General features: G+C 37.0%; 1 protein-coding gene across 1 annotated transcript; it reads right to left on the bottom strand.

The window, feature by feature from the left end:
• Positions 1-233: 233 nt before the first annotated feature.
• Positions 234-12283, bottom strand: LOC132134154 (beta-1,4 N-acetylgalactosaminyltransferase 1-like; the record flags this gene model as incomplete). The annotated part of the gene is made up of 7 exons (XM_059546936.1): positions 12075-12283; positions 11895-12001; positions 11436-11473; positions 10808-10988; positions 8232-8318; positions 472-653; positions 234-385 (listed from the first exon to the last, which is right to left on the bottom strand). Coding segments are annotated over exons 1-7 (800 nt in total), but the record flags the coding sequence as incomplete, so codon positions are not given.
• Between the last annotated feature and the right edge of the window lie 292 nt (positions 12284-12575).

Below are 12575 nucleotides of genomic sequence, written 5' to 3' on the forward strand. Positions count from 1 at the left end.
TGATTTCTGAAGGATCAGGTGACACTAAAGACTGGAGTAATGATGCTGAACATTAAGCTTTGATCACAGGAATACATTTGAATGTATATGACAGATTATTTTAGATTGTAATAATATTTCACAATATTACTGTTTTTCTGTATTTTTATCAAATAAATGCAGCCTTGGTGAGCAGACAGTCATAATTATTTTTTCTTTGTAATTGCAAATGTCATCAAGATGATAGAATTGACATAAATACCACATCTAGTTCAGGAACGGCTTCCATAATGTTCACAAAGCTCTCAATGCGCGTCTCATTGAGGAACACAAAGTCATCATCCACCCACAGGAAGTATTTAGTGGTGACCTGCGACACTGCCAGATTTCTTCCTGCAAACCAGCCCTGAAAAGCCAAACAATGAAACAAGTAACCTTCACACGTCAGGAAGATTATATTAACAGTCAACTTGAAAAACCTGATGTTTGTACCTGTGCTGGGGGCATTATGTAGTGCTCTATATTGTCACCGACCACCTTCTCTGGGTTCAGACTGTCATCAGCAACAATGATCTTTATTTTTGGGTAGTTCAGACGGATACTGTTGATGAGGACGTTTAGTTCTTTGTAACGCAGAAATGCTTTAATTAGCACAGTCACCTGAGAGTTCACATCTACAGAGAGAGAGGGAGACAATTATTATGGTGCTTGTGTTCACATGATACAGACACTGTGATTTATGGGGTGAGAATTGTTGCTTTATTCCAAATAAATAGATTATGATCCACAAATAAATGTAACAAGATTCACAAAAATATATCAAATTCACAAATAAATGTACAGAGTTTCACAAAAAAATATAAAACTCACAAATAAATAAAATGAGATTTGCAAATAAAAATATATATATTTACAAATGTGTTTAATGTCACAAACACAACTCTACCTGGTATTTATTTGTGAACCGCTGTCTGTGCATTTGTAAATCACTGCACGCATTTGTGGATCGGTTCCTGTGCATTTGTGGATTTGAAACACTTCTAGCGTCGACGTGCAGATAAATCCACAAATAAGTGGACTCCACCCACCGTTTACTCAAGCCAATCAAATAACGGCCACATTGAGCTGACCAATCGTAGCACGTTATCGCTTCAACCAATCACGTTTTGGCTTACAGCCAGGGGAACTGCGGGAATAGACACCGAACTTGAGACCAACAACAGACAGTCAGGGCATTTCTCAATACCAAGTTCGCAGAGTCTGGACTTCCGTCCTTCCGAGTTTGGACATGCCAAGTTGGACTCAGAAGAACGAACTCTCGAGGACGGGAGGACGCGAGTCCAGTCATTCTACAAATGGAACGGCAGCGTACTTGATAGCTTCACTCAGCATGCATGTTTTACTTGAATTAACTTCTTTTTTATTTTCAATATATTAAATATATTAGTATTAAAAAACTAATATTTACCTACTCTGATTATTTTCACTTTATATTTATAATGAAATTGAATATAATATTAAACGACTGTCTCTTTTTTATTTTAAAAACTATTAAACATTAATATGTGGTTCAGGTAACATTAATACTGTGATTATATTTACGTCGTTCAAAATAAATAAAATATGTGGAAACAACTGCCTCTTTTCATTAAGAACAATCTAGCAATAAACCCACTCAGCTACAATTTAAATAATACGGTTGAAAAGTGTAAATCAATTGTAAATAAGTGTAAATCAAAATGGAACAGCTTAGGATTGCCATTGCAATTGCTATTTATCAAGATGCTGAAGAGGAGGCTGCCGAACGGAGGAGACAAATCCTTCAAAGAAAAGCCAGGATGCAGCGGAGGATGGCGAAGAGACGTGCCATATTAGCATGTCTCTCTAGCATTGTACGTTTTTCTAATTATTCTTTCTTCATAAACTGCCCATATACTTATGTGGACTTAGTTAGGTATATCCAAATGAAAAGTCATAATAAAAATTTATTATAAATGTATCATATAGGCACCCTATCAACAGACTACAAAGTACTATCTCACAAAAAGTTATGTAAACTATTGCAGGGATGTAATGAGACAACATTAGATTTTTCAGTATACCAAATAAACTGACAAGTACAATAGGTTTGACAGTTGATAACATTTAAATTAACTAGCTTACACTTCACACACCTTTTATTTGTCTTTGTGGTGCTCAAATAAGTTTATAGTTTATCATCTTTATATAGCTAGGTGCACATCATATTACTGCATTAACACAAACAGGACAATTTAATATCTATAATAATCATATAGGCTACAACTTTTAGACTCTGGGATGAATGTTGTGCTAGAGCTTATCAATAAATGAATGAAACCGAAATAGAGTATAAAGAAATACTTCACGAAAAGAGCAAATGTTAGAGGGAGATTTAATTATGGCAGATTTTAGTAAATTTTAGACAAAATCCTTAAAACAACTGAGTATATAGCTTATATTAAATCCAAAAATATAATAAATACAATGCAACGACAGTACATATAGTAACAACTTTTTAAAAGCAATACATATAACAAATACATAATACAACAAAAGTAAAAACATTCTTAATATATTATCTATATATTTTAACAGGAACAAAGTCCCACTCGCAGGTATTCACAGATCAATGACCAGGTACCAATCCTGGTCAAGTTTTTTTCTGGAGAGGATTTAAAGCCAGCTTTCAGGCTCTCCAGGAACAGCATCAACATGCTGGTACAGATGCTGCCCCGTCAAAAAGCCCATGGATGGAGCCGTGAAATTGAAGTACTTGTTACGGTTTATTGGCTTGCCTGTTGAGCATCCTACAGGGTCACATCAGATGACTTCAGCATGCCACTTTCAACAGTTTGTAGGACTGTTCACAATGTTGTGGAGGAGATGATGACCATCCTCCACAAAATTATTCATTTTCCAAAAGCAGAGGAAATGGATGAGGTGGGGGGCCTTGCTGGCCATGAGGCATTCCGCTGTGCTGCTGGTGCCACATCAGGATTGTTCCTCCTGCAATGCCACAAAAAAGATGCTACATAAATAGAAAGATCTTCCCTTCCATCATTCTACAGGGCACCTGTGATGCTAAAGGCATATTTATAGATGTGTATATTGGCAATCCAGGCTCTGTACAGGATGCCCTTGTGCTGCGCAGATCACCAATGTACCAGCAGGCTTTGTATTCACCAGCTGGATACTATCTTTTGGGAGATGGGGGATACCCTTGCTTGCAGCATCCTATTGCAATCATGACCCCATACCGCCAGCCTGTCGCAAGTAAGAACACTTTTTTTATGTCAGACAGACAGACACACACACACACACGATAAACCAAATTTTTACTGTTATGAATTTGCAATACACTACACATTTTCTACACGATTTTTGATTAACAGGCCAAGTTGAAGCCCGATACAACAGGCATTATGCACAAGCACGGAACATCATCGAGCGCACTTTTGGGATGTTAAAAACTCACTGGCGTGCAATTTTCTTGCGGGCCCTAGAGATCAGGCCACTGTTCGCCCCAAAGGTGATTGGTGCCTGTTGTATCCTCCACAACATCTGTGTGATGGGAGGTGATCTCTTGGAGGAGGAGGAGGAAAGCCAAGGACAAGAAGACAGCGAAGATGGTGAGAATGCAGCAGTGGGTGAGAGGGACCTATCAGGGAACCATCTCCGAGGACGTCTGGCTGCTCAGCTTTCTTCTCCCGTGGAACTGCCTGGGTGTCTAACTGAACAGTACTACATCTAGACAGTAAACCTTTCCAGATGTTGTCATGTTCATTAAAAGAGCAACATAAACAGTTGAAATAGCTATGACATTGATTAGAAAGATAGGTATGAATAAATGTGCAAGTAGATGGGTATAGATACATTTATACGTTTTCTTAATGTTGGTATGTTCTTCTTGAGATTTAACTGCATGATTGTAAATAATTGTATACCACTATAGACATTGGATATTACATTATTTTATATTATTTGTGTTTTTGTTGTAAATATAAAGAATACACTGTTGCTATAACAATGATTTGCCAGGGTTGAAATTGAAACATTCATTTTTATTTTTTTTATTCAAATAATCTATATAAAATAATTTATCATTAAATACAACATTAATTTAGAATTTATTAAGTTTTTCAAAAAGAGACATATGTCTCTGCTCTGGCTGTTGCTGCCCTCTCTCTCTCCTCTTCTCTCGCCAATGCTTCTCTCTCCCTCTCCTCTTCCCTCTCTGCCTGTTCTTTTAGAAACTAAAGAAGAGCCTGGCTGTCCCGTCGCCTCTTTCTTGACTGCTGGCTACTCCTGGCTTCCACAGAAGGGGCTGAACCTGGTGTGCTGACTGAGCCACCTGTAGTGGCAGTGGGTTTGATGCAACAACTCGAGTGCTGCCCCTGGAGTGCAGCATCCATTGCAGTGTACCACTGCCAGGTTGCAGCAGTCACACTACCGGCCTCTACCCCTTTTCCTGTGGGTGGGTCCCTAAGCTCCTGAAATAAAGCAAAATGCTGTCATGTTCTCACCTCACGTTGTTCCACACTTTTAGACATTTTTTATTTTTGCTCTACACAGAGGAAGATATTCTTAAGAATTTTTGTAACCTAACAGTTTGAGGCACCAAAAAATTACACATGTCAGTGGTGCCCCAGAACTCTTAGGTTACAAATATTCTTCCTTTGTGTAAAGCAAAAAAAAAAAAAAAAGAATAAATAAATAGTGTATACAGGTGTGAAACAACTTAAAATTGTAGGTGAATGGCAGAATGTTCATTTTGGGGTGAACTATTCTTTTTACAGTCTCAGAGTAAACAATGTAAACGGAGTAAACTACATTTTACAAAATAAAATGTAAGGGCCAATGCATCTATGTTAGGTTTCAAATATGACCGGAAAGTCTTTACACACATCTTGGTAAGCCTCTTTCAGTAACAGAAAGTAGAGAAACAGGCAGATTACCTTGTATTTATCTTTTAGGTTATTCAATTTTTTCTTTGCCTGTTTGGCAGTTATGGCCAAACCAGAAGTGGAACAAAATGCCTATAGGCAAAACAAAACCATAAAGATTTACATGATTCCACTTCAATAACGTATTCATTTTTATGGATGAAGACTGTCCAAATCTAGCTCCAAACCTTCAGACATGCAGGGAATTATACAAGCACTCAAAATGAATACTCACTCCCATCAACTTTTGGAGGAATTGCGCCTCCCGGTGAAAAGCCTTTCGTTGGCCGCCCGCCACTCTATCAAGGCCCGAGTTTCCTCAGCAGTCCCTTGATAAAAAATAATGCTTAATTTAAGTTGATGAAAAATAATACAATTATAAAAGAATTTGTAAAAAAATTTTAAATAAAGACAAGCAAACTATTTGGTTAAAATGACAAGAGCACTCTAAAATAAGGTTTGCATTTGATATAAGTATCGTTAGGCAAACGTTAGTTAGGAAACTTTTCCCTCAGGCAAAACAATTGCCCATTAGATATACCCAAAGCAAAATATATCAAATGTTTATCCACTACAGAATCAACACAGGCAGCCCCATATTTTACAAAATGTTACAGGGCCTAGCTACTTTTTAGGAGGACTTGCCGAGGGTTAGGCTACTTTTCAACTCGTAACGAAATAGTCTGAGCAAATTTTCAAAATTCGACGGTAGCTTTGAAGTTTAAACAACATTCTGGCATCAAAACTCTTAGAACTACGTTACATTTTGTGATAAAACAACAATAGTATTTCGAAATGTATAACTTACAGTTGTGAGTTTTCTCCTCCGCCATTGATGCTAACCTGGTTCGAGCTGAATTCTGGGTTATGGCCCGTATCAAGTCCGCACAAGTCACCTCTCCATGCATCCTCGGTAAAAGGAGCGGAGCAAGAACACATCCGGGGATTTGAACTGGACTTGGCTAGATGTGAACTTTGAAAAGGGAAACAGTACTTGGGCAGCGACTGATGACATTTCACAAGTCCACAAGTAACGTTACAGACAAGTACGCACAACATGGCCGATCAGGCAAGACGCCCCCCCCCTGGATTTAAGCCAAAACGTGATTGGTTGAAGCGATAACGTGCTACGATTGGTCAGCTCAATGTGGCCGTTATTTGATTGGCTTGAGTAAACGGTGGGTGGAGTCCACTTATTTGTGGATTTATCTGCACGTCGACGCTAGAAGTGTTTCAAATCCACAAATGCACAGGAACCGATCCACAAATGCGTGCAGTGATTTACAAATGCACAGACAGCGGTTCACAAATAAATACCAGGTAGAGTTGTGTTTGTGACATTAAACACATTTGTAAATATATATATTTTTATTTGCAAATCTCATTTTATTTATTTGTGAGTTTTATATTTTTTTGTGAAACTCTGTACATTTATTTGTGAATTTGATATATTTTTGTGAATCTTGTTACATTTATTTGTGGATCATAATCTATTTATTTGGAATAAAGCAACAATTCTCACCCCATAGTGATTACACTGTAATATCAATAAAAATGACAAAGTCCATAACAAAATCACGACTACTAAAATGAAAACTGAATAAAAAATACATGCTTAATACATGCTTTTTAAAATATAAATAAAACTATAATAGTATATAAATGATACTAAAATAACTGTGCAGAAGCACACACACTACACTCTATAAGAACTGTGTAAAAATATTAATAAAAAAAGTTCTGTGGTCTAAACTTACTATAAAAAAAAAGAAAAAAATATATATAATTGGGATGTTTCATGTAATTAAAAAAAAAAACTGTTTTGGAAGTGAAAAAGAACAAATAAGACCCAGAATCCCATCTATGAAATTTCACAATTAATGGTTTTTGATTGAGACAATTGTTTTTTATTTTTTGTTTTCAATTATGTAAATTTAGGTTTTCTGTTAGGGATTTTGTTGTTAAATTGGACCCTCTTTACATTAAGTGTCCCTACCTGTGTACTAACATAGTAACTGCATGTGTCCGTAGTATGTAACCATAGTGTAAGTACACATAGGTACATAGCATATACAGCTGTAATATTTCTGTAACAACACACATGTAACAACCCTCAGATGGTTTTTGTAAGTACAAATGTGTAACAGGACATTGGTCACAATACTTTTTCCCCTTCACTAAGTACTTGTGTAACAGGAATTATATAACTACATTTTGTAACAACAATATTTATAAGTGTAATTGGAACCATTTAATCCAAGGGGTGGAAATGGGTAGGTTTAGGGGTGGAAATGGGATCCAGGTTGTGGAAATGGGAAGGTTTAGGGGTGGAAATAGGATCCAGGGGGTGGGAATGGGTAGGTTTAGGGATATGTAAAGTAAGAGGAGTTAGATCTCGAGTTGGAGTTGGTGCACCACTGTAATAACAGTTTACTTGTATGGTAACTCCTCAGGAACTGTCCACAATATAAAGTGTAACATTTTGGACACCAACCACAATTTCTATGTAAAACCTAACTTACTGGCTGCTGCTGTGTAACATCAGAGTAATTACATGATAAATCTAATGTAAAGTGTAACACTTTCTTTTCCAAAAAGGGCTGTTAGTCCTGTTACACATTTGTACGTTCATTACCAAAAAGTGTTGTTACCAATGTCCTGTTACACATCTGTACTTACACATACCATTCAGTGGCTTGTTACATATGTGTAGTTAGACAAACATTAGCTATGTACCAATTTGTACTTACACTGTGGTTACATAATATGTACACATCTAGTTACTATGTAAGTACACAGGTATTAGGGACACAATATATGAAGTGGGACCAGGGTAAAGATTTAGGTAAAGATCATGCTGCATGAAGATATCTTGTAAATTTCCTACTGTAAATAAATCAAAACTTATTTTTTTATTAATAATATGCAATGCTAAGAATTCATTTGGACAACTTCAAAGGAAATTTTTTTGCACCCTCAGATTTCAGATTTTCAAGTAGTTGTATCTCTGCCAAATATTGTACTATCATAACAAACCATACATCAATGGAAAGCTTTCAGATGATGTATAAATTCTGGTTTTGTGGTTCAGGATCACATATAGCTTTCTCAATTTCACCTGTGGTTTTATGGTTGGTACATTATAAAGATAAGTTGGTATATTAACATCATATCAGTTAATTAAATGCACTATATTTCACTGTAAGTGCAGTGCTACAAATTGTGGCTACCATATTTTTTCAGGTACATTTCTGCTGGTTTCCCATACCATAAAGTATTTGAGCTCACCTTTTCCTGGGTCAAACAGAACAGGAACTGACAAACGTCTGATCTCAATCGGGAATATGACCTCATGATTCTCAAAAGAGAAGTACGCTAAGGACATGAATGCATTTGTCAAGTCAGTACATTCAGATTAATGTTTAATGAAAAAAGTATATGCCTTATGAAACTTAATAGTATTATAAAAATTGTCCTTGTGTAAATCATTATATTCCAAGGGCTTGTCCAAATACCACATTTGTGGTCTTGGCCATTTGAGAGCATGCGCATGCAACTGGAAGTAAAACACCAAAGTGCAGCACCCTTAATGCATGCTAAATCTACACTTGAATCTTGAATACTACTCTGGAGCGGTATTTGAGTCTAAGAGTATCATATCGTGCATCATGTTCTGGAAATAAATCATGAGACTTTTGCAGAGATCTCACAAGGTTTTGCTGAAATCTTTACAGTGCAAGTTAAATGTGAATGATACTTAGATATTAATTTGGTAATAAAACAAAGTGTTGCACATTTTAGGATGAGCATGTTTATTTTGAACAACATTTGCATTTATCACTTAATTAGAAGTACCACTATTACTAAACTGAAAAGACATTTACAGGTGCTGGTCATATAATTAGAATATCATCAAAAAGTTGATTTATTTCACTAATTCCATTCAAAAAGTGAAACTTGTATATTATACACAGACTGATATATTTCAAATGTTTATTTCTTTTAATTTTGATGATTATAACTGACAACTAAGGAAAATCCCAAATGCAGTACCTCAGAAAATTGGAATATTGTGAAAAGGTTCGATATTGAAGACACCTGGTGTCACACTCTAATCAGCTAATTAACTCAAAACACCTGCAAAATTCTTTAAATGGTCTCTCAGTCTAGTTCTGTAGGCTACACAATCATGGGGGAGACTGCTGACTTGACAGTTGTCCAAAAAATTACCACTGACACCTTGCACAAGGAGGGCAGACACAAAAGGTCATTGCAAAAGCGGCTGGCTGTTCACAGAGCTCTGTGTCCAAGCACATTAATATAGAGGCAAAGGGAAGGAAAAGATGTGGTAGAAAAAAAGTGTACAAGCAATAGGGATAACCGCACCCTGGAGAGGATTTTGAAAAAAAACCCATTCAAAAATGTGGGGGAGATTCACAAAGAGTGGACTGCAGCTGGAGTCAGTGCTTCAAGAACCACTGCGCACAGACGTATGCAAGACATGGGTTTCAGCTGTCGCATTCCTTGTGTCAAGCCACTATTTAACAACAGACAGTGTCAGAAGTGTCTCTCAGACAAAAAGGACTGAACTGCTTCCGAGTTATCCAAAGTTATGTTCTGTGATGAAAAATTTTGCATTTCCTTTGGATATCAGGGTCCCAGAGTCTGGAGGAAGAGAGGAGAGGCACACAATACATGTTGTTTGAGGTCCAGTGTAAAGTTTACACAGTCAGTGATGGTTTGTGGTGCAATGTCATCTGCTGGTGTTGGTCCACTGTGTTCTCTGAGGCCCAAGGTCAAAGCAGCCGTAAACCAGGATGTTTTAGACCACTTCATGCTTCCTGCTGCTGACCAACTTTATGGAGATGCCAATTTCATTTTCCAACAGGATTTGGCACCTGCACACAGTGCCCAAGCTACCAGTACTTGGTTTAAGGACCATGGTATCCCTGTTCTTAATTGGCCAGCAAACTCGCCTGACCTTAACCCCATAGAAGATCTATGAGGTATTGTGAAGAGGAAGATGCGATATGCCAGACCCAACAATTCAGAACAGCTGAAGGCCACTATCAGAGCAAGCTGGGCTCTCATCTAACACCTGAACAGTGCCACAGACTGATCGACTCCATGCCACGCCGCATTGCTGCAGTAATTCAGGCAAAAGGAGCCCCAACTAAGTATTGAGTGTTGTACATGCTAATACTTTTCATGTAAAAAAAGAAATCCTGGCATTTTAGTTGGCCAGGATTTCTAAAAATCCTTTCTTTGTATTGGTCTTAAGTAATATTCTAATTTTCTGAGTTACTGAATTTGGGATTTTCCTTCGTTGTCAGTTATAATCATCAACATTAAAAGAAATAAACATTTGAAATATATCAGTCTGTGTGTAATGAATGAATATAATATACAAGTTTCACTTTTTGAATGGAATTAGTGAAATAAATCAACTTTTTGATGATATTCTAATTATATGACCAACACCTGTAGAATGCAAAGTAATGAAAATCAAAATAAAGTCCTGTAAGCACTTGCATTTTTGTAAACACTATAAGAGTGACCCATCGGGTAATGAAAAGTTCTACACACATGTCTGGCCTTCATGCTCACTTGAACACTTGGGTGAAATACAGGAAATACATCCTGTATTTAAACAAGTGGTCAAGTGCAAAGACCTAAAGTTTTTGGACAAGCCCCAAGTCATTTTTTAAACTTTTTTTTAGTTGGGTCCAATGTTTTTTGGAACCTAATATTCTTCAACAAAAGTCTGTGTTCCGCAGAAGAAGTCTAAACAGCTATAGAATGACATGACAATAAACGATGATACAATTCAGGTGAACTATTCCTTTAAGTCACAGGTTACGTACCGAGGTCTTCGGTCTTGATGTGGTAGATGGTGCTGGTGTAGGTCAGTCTGCTCAGCAGGTCGTTGAGCTGTTGGAGGCTGCTGGATGAGATGTTCAGATGTTTCTCATTCTGGCCCTCCACCTGCTCTCCTTCCTGGACATTCATCACTGAAAGCACTCCTTTATGCACCCTTAGAGAAACCTGGAGAGGTTTCATATAATTTGACCTCATTTTATACATTTCACACGTGATGAACCCTTTTGAAAAACACCCAAAATAAAGGACAGGTAGGTGATTTGGTTCAAAAACATGCGGGTTGAAGGTCTCTTAACGTCCCAATAGCAATCAGTAGTTAAGTGGTCTAAATGTATTTATTTGTTATCATCTGTGGAATATATATAATCTGATTCTGATTTGCAGGAAGGGTGGGATCTTATGCTTTCACAGCTAGCTTGCTATTGCTAGCCTCTACGAAATCACCTACCCTACCTTTAACAGCTTTAGATCAAAAGCTCACAAAGCATCAATTAAAAGAAGGAAAAAAGCAGACCCCCATTCAGAGACCGACTGAAACAAACCAATGATTGTGATCAATATAACATAAAACCCACCACCTTTAGTGAGAACACCATATTCAGCAGGACAAACCTTGTAAACCGCTCTCTTTTGTGTTTGCAGGGCTAGACCTTTAATAGTAATACATTTCTTTAATTAATGAAATTGTTAAAGTTGAATAAAACAACTGACAGTCTAATATAGGAGATCGAAGGATTTGACGAACAGAACATTCAAAAGAGCAGCATTTATTTTAAATAGGCATCCTTTTAAAAAATCATAAATGTTGGTACTTCTAATGAATCAATTTAATACAACCTTTATAAATTACTTTTCTTTTTCTTTTTTAAACTTGCTTAGCCTTAACTATTTAATGGCAGCAAATCAGAATGATTTCTGAAGGATCATGTGAATAAGAATAAGAGACTGCAATCAGAAACATTTTTTAAATCTGAGAGGTTGTGCATGTCTCTCTGTAATCTTCAGGAGATGCATTTAAGAAACCTGAGATCATTAGCAATCATATAAAGAACAGACAGAAATCAGACTCACCAGGAATGAGTGTTTTATTCCTGGGAGTTACTCTGAATCCTCTCATCGGATACTGGAGCGGTGTGTTGGCCGGGACGAGAAGAAGAACATCATTTTCTTTACCTGATCTGAAAGACAGTTCATTCAGTTAGAGGAATAAGTGTGTGGCACATTGAAGAGATCTGAGGAATTGTGGGGAACCTGATCTGGTGTTGTCTGAACTCTTCTCCCCGGCGTTTCTGCAGGTCATCCATCTCGTCTTTTGAAACAAACTGGTTTGCTGGATTAGTGTTTTGGCAGGTACAGGGTGTTGGATTCTCATTGCGAAAAGGCCCGATACTGAGATGTGTAACAAGCAACAGGTGAAAATCAGAAACAATGAATTCATTGCTTCAGGGTCACTCATAAAAATAAAATGAATCTACTTACTTTGGTTTGGGAAAGTCTGGGATCTCTGGAACACGGTTGTAGTTTGAGAGTCTTGAGAAAGTTGTGTGAGTGGGGGGACAATAAATAAATTTGAGTACAGTTTGAATGGACTTATTGTCTATAACCAAATCAAACTTGAACAGGAGTGAATTGTATCAAATATCTTCCCTCACCAGAATTCAATACCTTTTGTTGTATGACGTTAAGGGTTACCTGTAAGTTAACATTTTAGTTAACGAGTAACATTTTTATTTGTAGCCTATAAACTTTCAA

Source organism: Carassius carassius, unplaced genomic scaffold (genome assembly GCF_963082965.1).
Source record: "Carassius carassius unplaced genomic scaffold, fCarCar2.1 SCAFFOLD_195, whole genome shotgun sequence".
In the NCBI taxonomy this organism is placed as follows: Eukaryota; Metazoa; Chordata; class Actinopteri; order Cypriniformes; family Cyprinidae; genus Carassius; species Carassius carassius.